The 22,182-nt window shown below is 51.9% G+C and overlaps 1 protein-coding gene across 1 annotated transcript; it reads right to left on the minus strand.

Annotated features, from left to right (window-relative positions):
• Window positions 1-6,878: 6,878 nt before the first annotated feature.
• Window positions 6,879-8,956, minus strand: MRFAP1L2 (Morf4 family associated protein 1 like 2). The gene is made up of 2 exons (XM_026485833.4): window positions 8,423-8,956; window positions 6,879-7,573 (listed from the first exon to the last, which is right to left on the minus strand). Coding segments are annotated over exons 1-2 (354 nt in total). The 5' UTR covers window positions 8,775-8,956; the 3' UTR covers window positions 6,879-7,571.
• Between the last annotated feature and the right edge of the window lie 13,226 nt (window positions 8,957-22,182).

The following is a 22,182-nucleotide window of genomic DNA, read 5'->3' on the forward strand; positions in this document are numbered from 1 at the left end:
GCTCAGGTCAAACTGGGCCGGGTTTGAGTCTGGTTCTGCCATGTACTGGCTGGGGACCTCTGTGGGCCCAGTTCTGCCCTTGAGAGATGAAGTATTACCCCAAGGGCTGTAGTGGGGGGACAGTGTCGCACCCACAGGCTCCCTGTAAGAAAGACTACAGTCCAAGGGGCTGGAGGTTTTGAAGACTGTTAACATTTTACCTTTAGTCTTTAAAATTTTTATTATTTTATATTTATAATTAATAGTACTATTTTGTGTTTTAAATATAGGGAAGTGCAAAAAACAAACAAAACAATGGATCCTAAGCCTCCCACTCAGATAACTTCTGTTGACATTAACAGGAAAATCAAGTGGGTCCTGAGGCAGGAGAAAATCTGGCAAGACTAGAAGGCATACACACGGAGATGGAGAAGCCTTGCCCTGCCCAGCCCCCCGTCTCCCACTGCAGGGGAAATACAGACACTTGCTTGTGATTCCTTCCAGAAAAATGCTCATGTGTGCCCGAGCTTCTAGGAAGCAGCCTCCGCGCGGAAGTGTGTGTCCTTCCCTTTCAGGCTCATGAGCGCCACCGCCATCGTCCACCTAACCCTCCCAGCAAGTGCCCGGCCACTTCATCCTTCTGGCCCTGCTGGCCTCCACCCAGCCTTCCAGCCTCCTCCACAGCCTCCTTCTCCCACGTCACGGGTTCCACAGTACTGGCTTGGGAGCTCCGAAGGCTGGGGTAGGGGCCAGCCCTCCTCTGAGTCCAGAGCCCCACCCAGGGCAGGGCCCCTTCCAAGGAGCTGCGGGTCGTGTCAGGACAGGGGTGGAGGCAGGGAGCTAGGAGGCTGCGGGCAGTATCCGGTCAAGGGGAGGGCCAGCATCCTGTCAGATTCCGCCACCCACGACAGGCTTGTGGAACTCCCCACAACGACGTGAGCAGAGCCGGTCAGAGTGCCCCAGGTACACGGCTGTCCAGATGGAAACAAACCGTTTCCTTCTTCCAACACTTCCCACCCTCCACGCTTGCGCCCCAACCGCGAATACCCCGGCCTTCGTTCACACTCAGTGACCGCACTCGTCGTCTCGCTCGGGGAGACCCGCGGGCTCTGAGCGCACGCCTGTCCTGGAGCGCGGGTGCTGCTCCAACGCCCGCTCGGAGTCTCTCTCGCCTTCTCTCCGCTAACCTGCCGGCGTCAGCCGCATTCAGGGACTGGGGCTGAGCAGCTGCGAGACCTCACGGTCTGCGGAGCGGTTGTCACCGAGGGCTGCCCTTCCACGGGAAGAAGGGACAGAGCGGATCTGCTGACGCGGTCTACACTGACTCGCTCTGCAGCGAACTCTGGACCAACGGTGCCACCTCTGGGTCCGTCACGGGCTGACCCGCCCGCACCACTCACTGGCACAAGGCACCTGCTCGCTGGGTGGCAAGGGAAAGGGCCTCTTAGTCATGGTTCATCCAACACAGAATTTCAGAGTCCAGTCGATTGCTCCAGGAGAGGCCACGGAGGGGTCGGTGCGACAGGGCGGGGTGACCTGGGGAACAAGGCCACGGAGGGGTCGGTGCGATAGGGCGGGGTGACCTGGGGGACGAGGCCCGTCTGGAGTGCCTCAGCAGGCCCGAGGTCCCTGGCACGTGGAGTTCAGGACTCTCGGGGAAGCAGGGAGGCTGCCGGGGAAGTGGCACGTGGACTGTGATTGGAGTGTTCCCCAAGGAAATGTTCTAGAAATAGAATGTCAGTGCTCACGCACCGCTGGCCGCTGGCTTCAGAGAACCGCAGGGAAGCTTATGTTAAGTCAACCAGAGGCTGGCGGGCAGGAGAGGAGGGCGGACTGTCGACCTGTCTCGGAGAGCCAGAGGGGGCAAGGGCCATGCTGCACAGAGGCAGTCCCATCTGCAGGTGCCTCTCTCCATGTCACCCACCATCAAAGAGACCCTCCCGTGAGCCACTCCCCAGTCACCTCATTCCTCTGCCCCCACCCATAGCAGAATTCCTTCAGAGTGCCCCCGTTCTTCTTTAGGCACAGTGCGGGGGTCCCAGTCAGAGGCACCGCCTTGGGCAGAGGCCCTGGGGCCATCACGTGCTCGTCATGGCTAGGGAGTGGCTGGAGTCGTGAAGCCGCAGGGTGCGGAGGGGCTGGGGCTGGGAAATCGCCGAAGTCGGCCCACCCCGCCCTTTGCGGTCTACGGCCCTGACTTTGGATTTGGTTCTAAGTGGTAACCGAGACCGCCAACAGATGCCAGAAAGGTACTGAAATAGTATCTCGAAGGTACCAACGGAGACCGCGTCAGCCTAAAATCACACACACAGCGAAACTATCTTTAAAGGACACACAAAACCCGAGGAAGTGCACCATTGTCGCTCCTCACAAAAAGCAATTCTAAAATATGAATTCCGGGGTGCAGGCTGGCCACCTCCGAGGGAAGGACCACAGGCAAGAGAAGAATGGGGAGCAAAGAAATCGGTCAGTAGGTCAGTAATGGATTATTAAACAGAACAATACTTCGTTCTAACATGCAGGTTAAAAAAACCTAGCATACTGGAAGTTTTCAGATCCTTGTGTACTTTAGGAGAATAGAGATGCCAATAAATTAAATTTTGGTAAGCTAATTATGCATGTACAGATTTTGAAAACGATAATTAAAGGAACAGAAAAAGAGCATATGAGTTTTATTTTTTTTTTAAGATTTTATTTACTTATTTTTTGAGAGAAAGTGAGAGAGAGAAATCACAGAGAAGAGGGAGAGGGAGCAGTGGACTTGCTGCTGAACAGAGAGCCTGATGTGGGGCTCGATCCCAGGACCCCGAGATTGTGACCTGAGCTGAAGGCAGATGCTTAGCCGACTGAGCCACCCAGGTGTCCCACGTATATGAGTTTTAAACCAGTAAAGCAGGGGGTGGGGTGGGGGGAGAATAAATTTAAAAACTCTTACTCCATAATAAGGCAAGAACGGAAATGGGAAAAGTGGAACAGGTCAAGATAAGATGGTAAAAGTAAATCTCAATACGTTAGCAATTACAATAAACGTATGAGGGTGTGATTCTCAAGCCAAAAGACGAAGACTGTGGACTTGGATACAAAAATCCAAACCGAGAAAAATCAAGACGCGTGTGGTTTACAAAGAACATACTTAAAAACTTAAGGACACAAACAGATTGAAAATAAAATGGTAAATAATCCCAAGGCAAATAGCAACCCGAAGCAAGCTGGGGTGGCTTGAGCAGCAGACGGCAACGGTTACTGGACAGAGCGTCGCTACACAGGGACAATCGTGCCCACAGGAAGAGCAGCTGTCTCTCCGCTGCACGCACCGACTCGCATAGAACCGACAGCACTGCAGGGAAAACCCGACAGTCGGCCAGCGGAGGGGCGCCGGGTGACAGGGCGGGTGGCAGCTCGAGCCTGTAGGGCAGGGGTGTTCTAAGGCAGCACAGTAAGGGACTCGTCCCTCCTTCTCTGAGTCGCGGTGCGTACGTGTGTGACGTGTGCACCGCGCACCCGCCTGAGGGGCTGCGGAGTGTGGGTGAGCGTGTGGGGCTCACAGGACGCCGAATAAGTGACCAGACCACACCCCCCGATCCCACTTCAGGACACCTTTGCCCAAGAGTTACATCGTGGGTGTTGCCAGATGACCATGTGGAAGGGGACCGACGATGGATTTTGGATGGTCAGTACCTTTTCCCAGCTGGGGAGTGTCTCAGGACCTGTCTGAACCCAGCGACCCACCGCTGTCTAAGCAGACTCAGTCCAGGTACTGGACCCCCATGGAAGGCCCAGGGTAGCCGGAGCTCCCCGTAAATCCCCAGAGCCTCGGAAAAGGCCGACACACCTGCCTCCACGGCTCTGCCTCGAGGGCCAGCACTGAAATTGTCTAAGGGCTGAGTGGTTCCTTGACAGGAATTGGAGACAACTGGAATGTCAAGCACCAAGCAAGCTCTGACAAGAGTGCAAAACCAGCATCCTCCGGTGGCCCAGACACAGTCACCTGACCAGAGTCACAGAGCCAGCTCCTTCTCCTGGGCGAGTTTCTGGGGGCATTGCAGCCCGTGTCCTCACCCGAACAATGAGGACGATAAAGTGACCTCTCACATTTGGGAAGATTAGAGAATGATGTAAAGTGCCCCAAGTAGCTTCTTCGAATACAGACTTGTCTTCTCGTTCCACACAGCCACACGCTGCCCCTGGACGGGAGCTGGAGGAGCTCGGCTATGCGCTGACAGCAAAAACGGACCCAAGCCCAGTTTGCACTTTTGGTCCCTTGAATTACTTTAGGATGGGACCTGTTCCATCCCATTTGCTTCCTAGAGACTGACTTAATCCTCCTGAGTTCAGCGCAAGCAAAGGTGACGATACCAACCACCACCGGTTAGAAAAGGAAGTGGGTCTACAACAGAAATAAAAGTGCGTTTGTCTTAACAGAGACCTCACGCTCCAAGAGAGGGACTCCCCCAAGAACTCCCCCCCATTTCCACCCCTGGTGGTCTGGCCCGAGGGGAAGACCAGGACAGGCCTCGGAGGCTGGGGCTCCTGGGAGGGGTTGTGCAGTCCTCAGCCCTGGCAACCCCCGCCCGGCTGCACGCACAGCGCTCCTGGCATCATTTGTTGGTGAAGCCGCGGGGCAACACTCAGGTGCCCTTCTAACAAAGGACTACAGACTCGGGGGCTGGTGGGACAGGACATCGGCTGCTGCAATTCCCAGTGACAGACATCACGAGCAGCAGAGGAAGCAGAGGCAGCGACGTGGTCCAGGTCCGCAGTTCCCTTCTGTACCATCCCAGCGGCGGGCTCTCTAACCTCTCAGCCTCGCCCCGTCCATCCTTCACAACCACACGCATTTCCTAAACCTCAAACATAAAGTGTTGTCGACCCACTGAAACCTGGGGCTCCCCATCACTCCACTTCTCCAACGTTTCCAGCGAACCCCCCCTTAACCTACTCGAAACGTGGGACCTTGACCAGCAGCATAGGCACCACTCGGACACTTGTTAGAAATGCACAATGCCAGGTCCTTCGCTGCAGGACTAGACCCTGCATTTGGTAAGGTCCCAGGAGCTCAGATGCGCTCTAAGTTTGAATAGCACTGTTTTAGGGGCTCGATACAGAGCTAGCAGCAGACCCAACCGTGAGGCTTTTTTAGTGAGTGGTAGGTCATTTTAAAAATTAAAAATATCTTTCCTGTCACACATTCAGAAACACTGACTACTCAGAAAATAGCAACACGACACACTGGACAGCACATCCAGGCGCAGCCCGGAGCACAAACACCCAGGTGCAGGAGCAGGGACACAGGATCAAGTTTAAACTCTTCCAAGTCATATGCAGACCTCTATAATCATGTCTCCTACCTCCCCGGTCCCTGCAAACACCCACAAACCCTATCATGTCACATTTCCACCTGATAGACTCCCAGGGTCGGCTCTGGGACACCCATTACCTGCGCCTGGGGGGCTGTTTGGGTGGCTGAGCTCACGCTTCTGGGCCCAGACCAGTCAATCTGAAAAGCTTTCTCACACCCCCCCAATGCTCGGTGGACTCCCTCTTTAGTGCTTCCCCACATGAAAACACAGGGTACCTACATCTCCTTGTCTGCCTGCAGCAGGTCTGGGACCACAAACCACATCACCACTAGGGCCACCTTTCACTTTCAAAACCGCCATTTGACAAATGACAAGGCTACCCTCAACAGGTGCTCAGGCCGTGAGCCTCGAGACCACGGGTGGACCCTTGCACATCCACACCTCGCCTCTGCAACACTGTCAGAACCCAGTCCACACAGTGGTCAGTGCCTGCAGGAACCTGTCTCCCCCCAGCACCCCCAGCTGTTTGTGGGCTGCCTCCCCACCCTCCTCTTTGCTCCGCCCCCAACTTCAATTCTTTTTTTTTTTTAAGATTTTATTTATTTATGTGACAGAGAGACAGCCAGCGAGAGAGGAAACACAGCAGGGGAGTGGGAGAGGAAGAAGCAGGCTCCCAGCAGAGGAGCCCGATGTGGGACTTGATCCCGGAACGCCGGGATCACGCCCTGAGCCGAAGGCAGACGCTTTACGACTGAGCCACCCAGGCGCCCCACCCAACTTCAATTCTTAACCCAGCAGCCGGTGAGTCTCCTCAAACCTGCTCAGATCCCGCCGCTCCTCTGCTTAAACCTTCAAACCATTTCCAAGTCACTTGCAGTCACTGCGACTGCTCCTTCTGACCTTACCTTCCACCACCTTCTCCCAAACCACTTGGTCTCCTGCTGTTCCTCAGCTCTTTCCCTGCCCACTCCAGCTACCCAGAACATAGAACACTCTTCCCCTAGATATCCTTGTGTATATTCCACACATCTGTTTTTGCTCAAATGTCACTGGATCACCTGACCACCCTATGTAAAACAGCAACCCCTCCCTCCCCAGTACTTCCTTTTTTTCTACAGAACTTACCACTACCTGGTAACATACACTTTTCTCCAGCCTTAGCACAAGGAGGGACTGTTCTAAGCTTACAAATGTCAGATCCGAGTGTATAAGCACTTTGCTCACTGATGCACCCCAGCATCTGCGGGCACCCAACTTATGTGGCAAACCAAAGACCAGCACTGGGGGCGCTGGACTGTGATTATACGTTTACAGAGCTGTCTTAACCTACCGGATCATCTCTCCTGGAAATTCTTAGCGTCCAGCGGACTCTGTCTGGAGGAGCCCAGAGTCACAGTGAATGTGAAGTGACTGAACGACTTGTCCTGAAGGCAGAGGCCAGACCAAATGCTTTCCTGAGGCTCCTTCCTGCTGTGCCTTCTCCTCTCTCCTGTTACAGTCCCTACAGATGGAACCTTCCTCTGGCCCAGGCTTTTGAGCACATTCCCAAACGACAAACACCGGACGTTCATTTGACAATAACGACAATCAAAGAAAAACTTTCATTCTGAAAAGAATTTATTTATCTCACCGTTTCCTGGCCAAGTCAATGGCTTTGGTTATTTGTACAAAGGTTCTAAAAACTGGCTTTCAGCATTGGTTTTTCCAGACAAGGGAACTTTATCATAAGAAGCTAGAGCTCTGCTCTCAACCCCTGTGAGGTCTGCTCTGAGGACCTAGGCTGGATATCATCTCAGCCTGGAAGATGCTTCCTGCTATCATTTTGGGACCCACCATGGTCAGATCCACGCTCTCCTCCCCAAACCCTCCAGGCCACGCAGATGTCATGTGCAGTTGTGGCAGAGAAGCTCCTGAAATGCGTGATTATATCAAAAAAGTTTCCCCTAAAGTCAGCCAATACACACAGTACCTAGAACTCATCCCCTGTTCTAGGTTACTCACCAGACACGCTACATGATGCGCACCAGTTAACATGCCAGAGAAAAATTACATTTCTAAAAAAAAGGAAACAAGCAAACAAAGAAAATGAAAAGAACACAGCTCTCCTCCTGATTTGACAGACTGCAGAATCCCAAAATGCAGACGCCACCCCTCTCCATGCCCAACAGCCCCCCAGGGGCTTCTCAATCTGATCCAAAGCAGCGGCATCCACATCCTTGACCAGTCTGGGCTCTTGCTTCAGCAGCTGCGGCCAGGCAGTGTCTTCTCTCTTGCAGAACTCTGACCTCAAGCCTCTTTCATGCGTCCCCAAATTCCAGGAAGCATAAAAAACAAAACAAAACAGCAGAGCACAAGAGTATACTTTGGAACTTTAAAAACAGGATAGTCACAGTAACGAATACGACCACACAGCAGCCTACAATCTAGACCCTATTCCCTTAGGTAACAGGATTTATCTAAAAGCTGTCTCTCGAAACTCAATGCACCCAATAATCATAATCATATCTGCATACATAATACTGAATTCCTCTCCCCAGAATGACACTGGAGATTTAGTGTTTAACAGGGTAAAAATCTAGGAAAAATACGGGAGAGAAAACGAGACTTGGTTTCGGTCTCTCTTGTCAGTCCTCTTTACCAGCTGAACAGAGTCCATCGGCGGAGAAGCTGGAGTACAAGTGGGGAGATTAATCATCACAATTTAAATTCTAAGACTCTCATATCCTGAAGTCAAACACACCCAACCACCCGTGCAACACGCTACCGCTTGCTGTTAGGTCACGGGCAACGCTCCAACCTCATCACAGCATGTAAAGTTCCCGTCCTGTACACTTCGTTTCACGCTTCTCTAACTCGCCCCCTCGCCTTCTGTTGGCGCTACGGCCTCGGCTTTCACCCCAGGGAGGGGGCTGGTCCACCTTGTGCACACAGGTCACCAACTGCGCTCTCTACGTTTCCCAACAACGAACCCAACTACTTGCTTCTCGTTCCCAACCTAAGAGCGCCACCGTGTGTGTAAGCACCCCCTTCTCCCACGGCCCGGCCGGGCACTCGGCGGCACGGACCCCAGTCCAGCGCGCCGCCTCCCGACTACCCCCGCCGCCCGGCACGTACCCGCCCCCGCGTCTTTCAGGAGCACCCACAGCTGTCTATCTGCCGGTGGAGCTCCACGATCCTCCGCCCCATCAGCACGGCCTCGGCGGCCTTCCTCTCCGCCTTCTCGCACAGCTTCAGCACCCGCTCCTCCGCCTCGCCGCCCGCACGGCGGCCGGGACCCAGGAAGCCCTCGGCCGAGGCGTCCACCTCGCTCTGGAGCTCGTCCAGCAGGCTCGCCACCTCCAGCAGCCTCCGGCGGGCCCGCAGGTGCGCGCGCACGTGCTCGCGCTCGAGGGCGGCGACGTCCCGGCGGGCGGCGGCGCGCGCGGGGCTCGGGGGGCGGCCGCAAGGATGCTCGGGCCACCGCCGCTCGTCCGCATCCGCGTCCGCGGGCCGCATCGCGCCGCCAGCGCCCGCGCGGCCCGGTCACCGCCCCGGAGAGGCCCGCGGGCTGACAGCGAGCTCCGGGCAGAGGGCCGAGCTCGCCGTGACGAGCAACAGGTTCCCCAACTTTTCGTAGCACAGACGGCGTCCAAAATGGGGCCCTAGCCGTCTGCCAGAGCTGTGCTCACGTGCGGCCCTTTTACGACATGCCGGAACATCTTTGCGGCCGCGCCCGGCAGCCGTCTGTACGCGCGGAGTGTGGACGTCGTCCTTCCTGCGCTCGGTTGGTGCGCATCCTGCTCCCGGGATGGCGCTTACTGGCTAGGGCTCTAGCTTTTTAACGTTCTAATCCCTAAGTAACCGACTCCTGTCGGCACTGATGGGATCCTTTAGTGCAGCGAGAATGGAAGTGGCGAGCTCGGCGTCGGGGTTTCGGTGTGCGCATGGCGGCTCCCCTAATCACCACTCGCTCTGCGTTCCCGGGCGGTGGCTCTCCCCAGCCCTGCCCGGATAGTGCTGATGCTAACCGCCCTGTTCTCCTTGCCGGTCCGCCCCGGCCCCGCCCCCGCCCTGACTTCTTTCTGGAGGATAGGATTCCTTCTGCCTTGCGTTTTGGTTCCAAGTCTGCGCCTCGCTTTCCCGGACCGTGGTGGAGGTCTGCGCCAGCACGGGAGCCTCGGCCCCGCCTGGCGCCCGGTGTGCCCTTGGGCAATAATTATAGAGGAATTCATGCTCCATCAGGCCGCCTAAGGCCTTTCCTAAGACGATAGGCTCTGCAGGCAGGTTCTTGGTTCTGTTTTCCCACAGTCCTTACCTGGCTTGGCACACAGCAAGAGCTCAATAAATGTTGGTTTAACATTATTTCCCAACTTTTTTTACTTTTTTTTTTTTTTAAATTGTAGTTGACAATGTTACGTTAGTTTCAGGTGTACAACTAGTGATTTGGCAGCTCTGTACATTATGCTATGCTTACTGCAAGTGTAGCTACTGTCAACAGATAATTTTAAATGTGCCTACTATATTGCCATTGTGGGATGGTGAGGTAAATTTCTAGGCTTTTTCACTCTGTGTGTCTCTAGCAGATAATATTGGGGAGACCCTCCTTATGGGTTGGCCAGAGGTCACAGCTCCTTTAGGCTACTCTCTTCTGTGCAAGTGGCCCCTCCATCTTCAAAGGCAGCAACATCATGTCGAATCCTTCTTATCGTTTTAATCTCTGACATCACTGTCTGCTTCTAGCCAGAGAAAACTCTACTTCAGGGGTTCTCATGATTAGATCAGGTGTGCCTGAATAATCTCCCTTTTGCAATATAATGTAACGTAGTCACAGGAGTAACACCAGAGAGCAAAGCTCATGGAAAGCAAAGCCATATTAAAATTATGCCTAGCACAGGCTTCTAGGAATCCTAAGTGCATGATTTCACAGCAGCCAGAGAGACAAAAGTAGCAGTAATTACGTCTAGAGAGCTAAACATAACCAGAATTGCCTGGCTTTTGGTGCATGAGTGGAACGAATAAAACACATAGGAGACCCACTAAATTTTTGAGGTAGTCATCTTAGCAAAAATGCTGCCACCTTGGATGAAGAAAGACTGAGACTGTCCAAAATGGTTAAGGCTTCTAGACTCCCAATTTTCTACTAGCAGAAAGCAGGCTTGGTAGCCAAAACTGACATATTTTTCAGTGCCCTCTTCAGAAGTGACCAGAGTGTGATGGAAAAGGAAGCACATGTTGGAGAGCACACAGTGTTGTGGAGAACATTGGCTAAAGGCCGGGTCAGCAGGCTACAGCCCTTGAACTAAGAATGTTTTTCACATATTTAAAGAGTTGCTTAAGAAAAAAAGAGGAAGAGGAGAAAGATGTGACAGAGACTGTATGTGGCCCACAAAGCCTAAAAATGTTGATTCTCTGGCCCTTTACAGAGAAAGTGTGCCAACACCTGACCTATGAACCATTTTTAGGTTGCAGGACCAAGGCCTAATCAAGAAATATTTCTTACCCTTAGAGAGACCAGACAGTATTTGCCCCACAGCCTGTCAACATTGCTGTAATTCAGTTCCTGCTGTCATTCGTCCTCCCTAACAAATGGGCGCTAATCTGTCACGTCACCTGTGTGTGTCGGCTCTGTGTGGGTGTTATGGACTACATGTTTGTGTTCCCCCAAAATTCATGTGTTGAAACCCCAATTAAATGGTATGTGGATTCGGGGCCTTTGGGAGGTAATGAGGTCATGAGGGTGGAGCCCCCATAATAGGATTAGTGCCCTTAGAAGAAGAGACACCAGAGAACTAGCTGGCTCATTCTCTTTCCACCATGTGAGGATACTGTGGGAGGGCAGCTGTCCACAAGTCAGGAGGAGGGCTCTCCCTAGATGACAAATCTGCCAGTACCCCGATCTTGGATTTCCAGCCTCCAGAACTGTGAGAAATAGTTTGTCGCCTTCAGCCACCCAGTCTATGGTATTTGTTACGGTAGTCTGAACTAAGAGGGCAGAACTTGTCTTTTAAGAAGTGCATAGGCCTCTGGGCCATGAAAAGCTGTATTTGAACCTGATGTGGAGCACAAGATCCTGGACTTCTAGCCAAATGCCATGACTAGAGGAAATTTGGGGGGATCCTTAGATAAGGATGAGGAAATTTTACATGAGTAATCGGGGACAATGGGGACAAACTGTGGTAGGTTGTATAAATGATCCAAGTTCTCCACCCTCTCCTGCATCCACGTCCTTTGCCTGTGTCTTGCTTTGGCCAATGAAATGTTAGCAGACGTGACACAAGCGCATGCTCAAAGCATGCTAACACACTTGGGCCCTCTTTACTCTTGTCTCTGCCTTGCTATGAGAAGAACATGCTGGGTTGTCCTACTCGTCTCAGGAGGAAGGGGAGAGAAACAGTGGACCAAGTTGTCCTAGACAGGCCCAACTTAGATCCGCAGGTCCACAGACATATTAGTGAGCCAGTCGGGATCATCCACGTCCCAGCCAAACTACAGACCCTTGAGCAATGTTTGCTGTTGTTACTGGCACTTAGGGTGGCTTATGCGGCAAAAGGTAACCGATCCACTTGGTGTGAAGCCTGTCTAGGTGAGATTATGGACCCAGATAAATCAAGATGCCAAGCTCCTCCATAGTTTTACCCTACTCAGTCTCAGTTGGAGGAATCTCACCCAGATGCCTAGATGATCTTGGTTTTTTCCTTTATTTTTTTAAAAATATTTTATTTATTTATGGGGTGCCTGGGTGGCTCAGTTGGCTAAGTGTCTGCCTTTGGCTCAGGTCATTATCCCAGGGTCCTGGGATCGAGCCCTGCATTAGGCTCCTGCTGAGCAGAGAGCCCAACCAGGGTCTCCAACCCAGCACACTGAGATCATGACCTGCGTGAAAAGCAGATGCTTTTAACTGACGCTTTTAACTGACTGAGCCACCCAGGCGCCCCTGGGTTTTTTTCTTTAGAAACTTGGGCCAGCGGTGCCTGGCTGGCTCTGTTGTGAGTTCATGCCGCACGCTGGGCATGGAGCCTACTTAAAAAACAAAAACAAACCCAAACAACTTCAGAAACTTAGGCCTGGAGTATCTTCTTCAGGAAGTGGTATTCATTCCCTTTGCACCTCCAAACCTTCTTCCATATTCCACTTTCACCCTGAACCTGTGTCCTATTTTTCTGGAGCTCACAGCACCAGACACCAATTTTAGAAAATATAAATCAGCCATTACTACAGACACATTTAATATGACTGCCATATGCAAAAATGATGTTCCCCAAAGTTGTACATTTTACAGTCAAGATCACATTACTATGGTCAGCTGCAAACCACATCACACCACATCGGGGATTCTGGAGGAAGGGGGATCTTTGTTACACAGCAGCAGAGAACCTGGCAACCTGCAGAAAAGTGGAAAAGAGAGCGTGTATGTAATGAACTGGATAATCAAACTAAGGAGTGTGAAGGCGGTGTTGAAGGTTGCTGGATTCTTCTAGTTGTTCGTAGTAGGATGTAAGAGGAAGAAACAAGTGTTGCATATAAAAGAGCCAGGACTTGCTGGGTTGGCTGGATGTCTCATTCCCAGCCTCTCTGGATGGCAGACAGTGCTAACATAAAGCAAGGGCTCTTGACAGAGATCAAATCCACGTTGCTGTCAGGAAAACATGGTTTAAAGATGAGACCCAAAGGCATGACTAGAAATGCTCTGTTAAAACCTCAGGAAGATTTATGGCGTTGTCTCATAGAGCCTTTCAAACACACAAAAGGCCTGCTGAGGATCTCAAAGTCATGCCTCGTAGATCTTCTCTTCCAAACAGCAGGATCTCTAGGAATCTGAAGGGCACTGTCCCTGCAAATATCACTGGAAGCCTGGGGTAGAGAAGGACTTATCTCAATGAGTTTTGTGGGTGTGGCTTTCATGGGTATATTAATCAATTATGAGTAAATAAGAAGCAGTGTTTCAAAAGGAATCATATCAATTTGAGTTAAGGGAAGCAGAGATCATACAAAATGAAAAGGGAATCTTGGAACCCCAAATTTCTGCAAGCAAGAAGCAGTCGGGGGGCACCTGGGTGGTGCAGTCGTTAAGCGTCTGCCTTCGGCTCAGGGCGTGATCCCGGTGCTCTGGGATCGAGTCCCACATCAGGCTCCTCCACTGGGAGCCTGCTTCCTCCTCTCCCACTCCCCCTGCTTGTGTTCCCTCTCTCGCTGGCTGTCTCTCTCTGTCAAATAAATAAAATTAAAAAAAAAAAAAAGAAGCAGTCGGAAAAAACTACTCAGCTGCAATCCCAAACTACATCTTCCGAAAAAAGGAAAGATAATCCAGAGATTGGGACAGCGAGCCCAGAGGGTGGAGCCAGATTCACAAAGAATTGTTCCCAGGCAGTGAGACTGAGCCCTGATGGAGGAACTGGAAACAAAGCCCAGCTGCATGGCAGAAACTGCTACAGACCGGTGATTGCTATATGCTTCCTGTTCCCCTCTCTTGGGTTGTGTCTGCAGCAGCTGGACGATGCTGGTCCCACCAGGGCATGGTGGGTGTCTGGGGCGGATAGAGCATCTCGCTAGTGCACAGGTCTGCGTGCAGCACTGTGGAACTGTCCCCAGGGAGCCTCTTCCATCCTTGGATCTGATCAGGATGACAAGACCCTGGACCTCAAGCCTCAGCCTCCTGACACAATGCGGGAAGACTTGGGGTTCTTCAGGGAGGAAGAGTCTGAGTGTGGTTTTTACAGGGGTGGGGGCATGTGAACTGTTGTAGCCCAAGGATGGACTGTATTCTCGGAAGATGGCCAACACAGCATTTCTAGTCCCATGAGCTCTTCCAGAACCTTGCCACTTCCCTATCAAGAGGAGGAATCTATGTCCCCTTTTTGGGAATCTGGATGGGCCTTTGTGGCCACCTAAGAGAGTATGGCCCAGGTGATGCAGCTTTGGAGCCCTAAGGCCTCAAAAAATCCAACTATCCAGAGCCACCACAGTGGACAGACCACTGGGAGAGAGCCAAGGAGATGCCCCAGGGGCCCCAGCTTTCCAGTTTTCTGAGCCCAGGCTCCAGGCATGTGAAGTGAAGGAGCATTCAAGATGATGCCAGGCCCAGCCATCCCAACAGCAATTCCACCAGACCCTGAGCCCCAAATGCTGAGCTGAGTCCTGCAAATTCTAGACCTATTGAGTTTTATTATTTTTTTTTAAGATTTTATTTATTTATTCGACAGAGATAGAGACAGCCAGTGAGAGAGGGAACACAAGCAGGGGGAGTGGGAGAGGAAGAAGCAGGCTCATAGTGGAGGAGCCTGACGTGGGGCTCGATCCCATAATGCCAGGATCACGCCCTGAGCCGAAGGCAGACGCTTAACCGCTGTGCCACCCAGGCGCCCCTAGACCGATTGAGTTTTAGAGTGATCCTTTATGTAGCAAGAGATCACCAGAATAGAGTGCCAGAAGCTGCTGTTTGATGAAGACTCGATGGACCTTCGGCCTCAAAGCTGACATCGTGTTCTATGGCTGTGTAGCAGATTGCCTACTTGGCAGCTTGAAAAAAAAACCCGCTTACTATCTCACACTTTTAAAGTCAGAAGTCCAGCATGCCTAGAGTCTCTGCTCCTGTCAGCTGGGCTACCTTCCTTTCTGGAGGCCCCAGGGAAGACACCATTCCCCTGCTCATTCAGGTTGTTGGTGGACTCCAGCTGCTTGGGTCCGCGGGACTAGAATCCTGTTTCCTGGACGCATGGCTGCCCCCATCTTTATGTCAGCAACGTGCATGGCATCCTTTTTCTGCTTTGAATCTCTTGGATTTCCTCTCAAGCTCCAGCTCTCTGCTTTGAAGGGCCCATTGGATTGCACTGGACCCACCTGGATAATTACATCTGCAAAGTCCCTTTCCCCTTGTAACGTAACGTGTTTGTGGAAGTAACAGCTAGTGTGCAGGTCACGGGAGCCACAATTCTGACAAAATCTCTGACAATGAAAGCTAACCCTGAAGAACCCCAGGCAATTAGGCCTTGGTTTCTCTCTGCCTGACTTGCTGGTGACCTGCCACCGATGTAACTCAAAAGTCCTACATCGTGGTGTGCGACCTAGAACAGAGTGACACAGGCATGAAGCACAGTGTAACCGGGGAAGCCAGGTCTTTCCACAGCCTTGGGACATAAGCCCCTCTGTGTGGACCACCTCCCTTCTCACAGGGGGTCTTTTAAATACCTGTGACTTCTTTTCAAGCAAATCTGGATTATTAAAAAAAAGGGGGGGGGGCGCCTGGGTGGCTCAGTCGGTTAAGTGTCTAACTCTTGGTTTTGGCTCAGGTCATGATCTCAGGGTCATGAGATCGAGCCCCACATTGGGCTTCACACTCAGCATGGAGTCTGCTGGAGATCTCTCTCTCCCTCTCCCTCTGCCCCTACCCTCCCCCCCCACACACTCTCTCTAAATAAATAAATCTTTATTTAAAAAACAAAAGCAGGGGCGCCTGGGTGGCACAGTGGTTAAGCGTCTGCCTTCGGCTCAGGGCATGATCCTGGCGTTATGGGATCGAGCCCCACATCAGGCTCCTCCACTATGAGCCTGCTTCTTCCTCTCCCACTCCCCCTGCTTGTGTTCCCTCTCTCGCTGGCTGTCTCTATCTCTGTCGATAAATAAATAAAATCTTTAAAAAAATAATAATTAAAAAAAAGAAAAAATAAAAAAACAAAAGCAAATCTGGAGTGACAGCACCTCCATTCTACAGGTCTTACTGAGGCTCCCTTTCCCTCTTCATATTCATTCACTCTATTAAAAAAGATTTGTTACAGAAGATTTTCTTGGCCCCTCAGCTTCCCATTGCCCCCCATTTTGGATGGAGGAGGGTGACTTTGTTAAGACATTGTGAAGGAGCTCACATTTCCTAGGATTCAAGGAGAGGGGGTTGGCGCTGAAGGAAGAGCCGTGGGCAGAAGGGTCAAGGAAGCAAGGTGGCAACAAGCAGGAGTGACAAACAGAGAACGGGATCCATGTGTCCACCTGGAAGACTCTGTGAAGACAAGATGTGCCAGCAACCCAGGGCCTCTGAGTGGTCAGCAGACAGCAGGGCTGTCACTCTGGAGATGGACTGCACGTACCCACCCACTAGTTACCTCACAGGAGTAACCGAGCAGCGACTCTCAGGCCTGGAGCTAAACTAAGTGCACTGGGAATTCTGAACTGCAAGGCACTGTGGATGGGGGGGGGGGCAGGCCCTGCACAAGGCTCACCGAAGCTGCTGTGGGAGCAGAAAGCAGGAAAATGGCAAATGGCTAATGCCAACTGGAAAGCTGGGAGTCTGTTCTCACCTGTGTTTCGGGTCATGGTCCCAGGAAGTACTGGGGAAGGGGTTCATAGGAACAGTGATGCATAAACCTGTATCATTCCATCATGCATCTCACAGAAAAGTTGGGTTGATCCAGAAGGGAAGAGGGGACCCCATGAAGGGCTGGCAAGAAAACACAGGGAGCCTAGAGGGTGGCAGAGCCAGGGGTGGGGGCACTGCATCCTAACACAGGCCACAGCAGGCACCCCTCAGCCCGCCTGGAGGTGGCCTGTTACAAGGAGCTCAGGACTCTGGTTGGGGAGGGATGGTGAGGAGGGGAGCTGGGGGGATTGGGGCTGCGGGTGGCCTGTGCTCCCCAGGGAAAGGACACAGCAGTGGGATGGCAGTGCTGTGCCTTCCTGCTCATTGGCTTGAGAAACTTCAGGAGGAGATAAGTGTTCTTGGGGATCCCATGCTGCTGGTCGGTTAGCAGAGGCCTCCAAGACCTCAATTCAAGGCGCGCCTGTCTGACAGCCTTCCCAATGTCTGCACCCCTGCACGGCGGACACACTCCTCGGTGCTTCCTAACGACATGGCATTTGCAGTTGTGGTCCAAAGGCTGCAAACCTTCAAGTTCTGGGTGAGTCCCTTTTTCTCACACTCCACTTGCAGCAACAGCTAGTACTTGGGACTTACTTACTATCGAGTATTCTATGTTGTGAGTGCTTTACACATTGAAGTCACGTAACTCGACAACAGCTGACGAGGTAGGTACTATCAGAGTATGCTTTACAGAGGATGTGCCGAGAGGTGAAGAGACTTGCACAAGGTCACAGTCACTTAGCTGTGGACCTGAGCTGTGGACCACTGTCCACCAGCATCCTGCACCTCACATGCCTACCTGCACTGTGTATTTTTTTATGCACAGAACATATCACTTTATGGCATATTTATGTGTCCTTTCTGAAGTGTTCCCATGCTAAAATTCAGCTTCGTCAGAGCAGGGACACCATTCTGTTTCATTTCAGAATAGCGGGCCCGACACTCCGCATGCTGCATTTCAAGGCTTTTGTTACGAGTCTTCTCTGCCAGGTCTCCTCTCCACATCCCTACTTCAGGGCACGGAGCACAGTACGTGAGAATTTTGACCACGTGTACTTCCAGGCCAGAGCCCGGACCAGCAGATCCCGGGAGGACCTTTCCTGTTGTAGGAATTGTGCGTGTTTATTCCTCTCTCCAGTCCCACTGCGGTGCCCGCTGACGGATGGCCTGCCTTCCCAGCTGCAGGCTTACTGGGTGCCTGAGGAGCCCCAGCCAGTTCGCTGCATTTGACGATGACAATGGGGCACAAACTATAACCCTGAGAAACATTTTTATTATCTGTTTCCTGGCAAAGTTAAAGGGCTCAGGTTTGTTTGGACAAACTTACACATCGGTTTTAGGTCTTAAGCAAATGCTCATTACATGTGGTGTGTGTGTGTTTAAGATTTATTTAAGAGAGAAAGCAAGAGAGAGAGAGGGAAAGTGAGAGAATGAACAGGGGGAGGGGCAGAGGGAGAAGCAGGCTCCCTGCTGAGCAGAAAGCCCCATGCAGGACTCATCCCAGGACCCTGAAATCATGACCTGAGCTGAAGGCAGATGCTTCACCAACTGAGCCACCAAGATGCCCCCACATGTGGTGTTTTAACCTTGAATCCCTGTAGGGCGTGCTATTCAAATGAGTGTAACCAGACAACTGACGAGCCATGACATGGTGCTGTCCCTGTTCAGTTTGGGTCTGTGGTTCTTTCCCCAGACCATCAGGGCAGATTCCTCTCCTTCCAGGCCTCAGAGCGCTGGAAGTGCACTGGGGAGAGCAGTCAGTAATGCTGACCCTTAAATCAAACCACAAGCCAAATATAACAACAAAGCCATGTTCCAGGTTTCAAGTCAAATCAGACCTCACCAGGTTGTCCAAACTCTCCCAAGAGTCCACATTATGTGTGCCAAACAATGTCATTTAACTTCAGAGGGAAGCCCTGTTTGTCTCTTGGAAATGACAAGTTCCAAACTGCAGATAGAACCATTTTCCAGCCCTCTTCCAGTGGTATCTTCCAATGAAGCAGGCGGGACTCCTTCAGCAACTCCGCTCTTGGACAACTGACAGTGTCTTGCTTGGCCCAGAGTCTCCAGCACTGATTAGGTCACACGGGAGACAGTAAAACGCACAGAAACAGCCAAATTTAAAAACACTGAGAAATTCCAAGAGTCAAAAATACGACCACCTCATCAATTTATGGTCTAGACTCAAACTGCCTTGAGGGCTTTTCCCAAGTGAAAGTTCTTTCCAGAATGGAACACACTTGGCAATCTGTATCCCTATAGTGGTCACCACATAGAGTAAGTGCGGATTTAGTGGTATATGTAGAAAGGATGCATACACAGAAACAGAAAGGTGAAAACAAGAGGTTCTCAGGTTTCAGCTTTCCCAGGTGTCAGCCGACCAGTCAACCAGAGTCTGATGGTGAACCTATCGCACAACTGGGAGAAATTTATTTTCAAGGTGTTACCCATGAGAATTATAGAACTCTTGGCCCATATCCACTCTGTCCAAACCCTGGCGCTCAGAGACCTGACCAAACTCTAGCATGGCTTCCAGCATCTTAAGGCTGTGTCCCCAGAACGACCCCAGCCCCCATCCTGTCCCACCCCCCACTAAAGTGCCGGCAGGGGTAAACTCAAAGTTGCTGGGAAAATTTACTGTTTGTTCCAACCAAAACTTAGTGATAAGCAGAGAAGCACCTAGGACCCCTGTTAGAGCAGCTCATTTAGAAGCTTGCACTTATAAATCCTCTCTCTGCCCTCTGAAATGTGAATCTTCTACTACCCAAAACTGTCTCAAGGACCTGAAGGCCATCTCTTTGGCCTCTCACTCTTGATCTGTGCAGGAGGATAGGGCCTCACTTGGGTGGGTGCCTGGTCCAACTTGCACCAGTGCCCCTGTCATAAATATAGACGTTTGCTTCTCTGGATATGCTCCAATGAGCAAAACCAGATGGCCTGGTCATGTGGACCAAACCCTTCTTTTAACCCTTCAATGCCTTTCCCAAGCACACCCAAGCGTTTAAAAAGCCTGCTGCCCTTTGTTTCGGGGGAGTTAAGTTCAGTTCACGCTGGATTCTCTCCTCTATTGCAATAGTTATTACTCAATAAAATCGATCCTTACAGTTGCAGGTAGTGTCCAGCTTTACCTTTGACACCAGTGAGAATCCACTGTCCTGGGGTAAAAAGTGCAATTGTGCATATGCAGAATGCCACCTCTTGCAGAAGGGGCCAAACTGCTGGCAAAATTTAGAAAGAGTCAATAATGGTCTTCTGTTTCACACTTTAAAAAAGTTTGCTCTCCCTCCCCCCTATTCCGCTTTATAGCCTGGAGTTTTCTTTGGTTCAAGCCCCTAACCAGTTGGTAGCTCTACACCTCGTTTTTCTGCTGCTAATCTTTAAGTTTCATTTTTAAGAAAATCAAATCACTTTTCCTCTCGTCACCAACCTAAGAGCGCGACCCTGTGTCTAACGACCCTCTTCTCCCACCGCCCGACACGCGCCGCGCCCGCGTCCTTCAGGAACACCCGGGGCTGTCTACCTGCGGATGGAGCTCCACCAAGGGGCCCCATCCCGCAGGCTCGCGACCTCCAGCCGCTTCCGGCCGGGCCGCAGGTGCGCGCGCACGTGCTCGCGCTCGAGGGCGGCGGCGCGCGCGGGGCTCGGTGAGGGGGCTCCGGGGGTGGCCGCAGGGCTGCTTGGGCCCCCGTCACGCGGCCGCGTTCGCGTCCTGCCGACAGCGAGCGCGGGCCGCGGGGCCGAGCTCGGCGGGAGCGCCTCCGTGACGAGCAACGGGAGTTTTGTGTACTTTTTAATAAAATTTTCCTAAACTTCTCGACTTAACAGAGCTACAGTCACATCCAAAATGGCCTCCCAGCCGTGCAGCAGCGCCCTGTTGCTTTGCAGCCCCTTTCGCGACAGTCCTGGAACCCCTTTACGGCCACGGCCCCTGTGAGCACCGGGAGGGGCGCGCTGGGCTCTCCCGCCCAGTGTTTGGGTTCGCACGCGCACAGGTGTGCACCCTGGTCTCAGGTCGTGGCACTTATCAGCCGAGGCCCCTGGGGTCAGGTCTTCAGGGGGCGGCTTTAAACCCAGAGTTGCACAAGTGGTCTTTCCACACCAGGAAACCCGGGACTGCAGTCAGTTCCGCCCTTCACTTTGTCCCCACATTTCTCTGGGGGCCTACCGCCCAGGAGGGCTTCTTTTTTTTTTTTTTTTTTTTTTTTTTTTGCCTTCTGGTGCTATTTGGATAACTTTTATGTTCTAGACCTGTGGCCCCCGGGCAGACTAAAAGGAAAGATCGGGGGTCCTGCCTGCACAAGTGCCGCAGATTTGGGACTGAGCTTTCCAGGGGATCGAATGAGAGCCCGTAGTTGCGCTTCTGAATACCTGCCAGGTTTTTTGCAAGGATTAACTGGGAGAACAGGCGTGAAGGTCCCTTGTAGAACTGGTAAAAGCACCGGGCAATAGCAAGTGGTGGTGGTGTTACTAGACTATGTATCTGGCGGTTGAGGGCAAAGTCCTGGAATTAGATCTGGGATTTGGACCTTAGCTTCATAACATGCTGACTGGGAGACTTGGGGCAAATCAGGTAGCAGCCTGAAGATGGCTTTCTGGGCGTTGGTGTCCCCACCTGTACTTAGTGGGGTTGGGCACCAAGACCTCTAGGGAGGCGCAGTAGGCACAGTGGCCCCCAAAGATGTCCATATCCTAATCCCGGAGCCTGCGATTACATTATCAGTTACATAACTTATCTGGTAATGATACATATATTACATGGTAAAAGGGACTTTGCCAATGTAGTTTAAAGGGTCTTAAAACAAGGAGATAGCCTGGATCGTCCAGGTGGGCTCAATGGCTGCCCTTAAAAGCAGAGAATGTTTTGGGCTGGATTCAGAGATCTGTGGTAGAAAAAGAAAGGAGTCCGCAATTCCAGGCGTGGGGTGATTGGACATGCTGATGCTGGCTCTAAGATGTAAGGGGATTTGGACCCTAGCTTCACAATTTGTTGGCTGGGAGACTTCGGACAAATCTAAGGCCTGAAGAGGATTTGCAGTACTGCTGGTTCTGAGATGCAAGTGGCCTTGTAGCAAGGGCGACAGGAAGGCAGCTAGGAGCTCAGGGTGGCCCTTGCTGGCAGCCAGCAAGGAAACAGGGACCTCAGTTCTACAACACGAAAGAATTGGATTCTGCCAACACCCCGAATGAGCCTGGAAGTAGTTTCTTTCTAGAGCCTCCTCCTAAGATAGCTACCCGACGGCTTGATTTTGCTCTTGTCAGACCCGGAGCAGAGAAACCTGCTAACCCAGCCGGACTAATGACATTCAGGATTGTGACAATAAATTGTGTTGATTTGAGCTTCTAAATTTGTGGTAATTTCTCATAGCATCAGTAGAAAACTAGTGCTGGGGGGAGGAAGGGTCTGGTTGGAAGTGGGGCTTGAAATTTAGTCCAAGGAGCATTTAGATGAAGTTAGGAGAAAGTCTGTCCTGAGCCTGAGGATGGGGGACAGTGGAGGAAGACCCTCCAGGACTTGCCACACCTTATTCTTTGAGCTATCTTTTCATACATTTTGGAGACTTCCTCTCTCTCTTTCTT

This window comes from Ursus arctos, unplaced genomic scaffold (genome assembly GCF_023065955.2).
Source record: "Ursus arctos isolate Adak ecotype North America unplaced genomic scaffold, UrsArc2.0 scaffold_9, whole genome shotgun sequence".
Lineage (NCBI taxonomy): Eukaryota > Metazoa > Chordata > Mammalia > Carnivora > Ursidae > Ursus > Ursus arctos.

Bases quoted from the DNA above. Each gene is read 5' to 3' on its own strand.
- MRFAP1L2 (XM_026485833.4), bottom strand. From the start codon at position 8,774: ATGCGGCCCGCGGACGCGGATGCGGACGAGCGGCGGTGGCCCGAGCAT.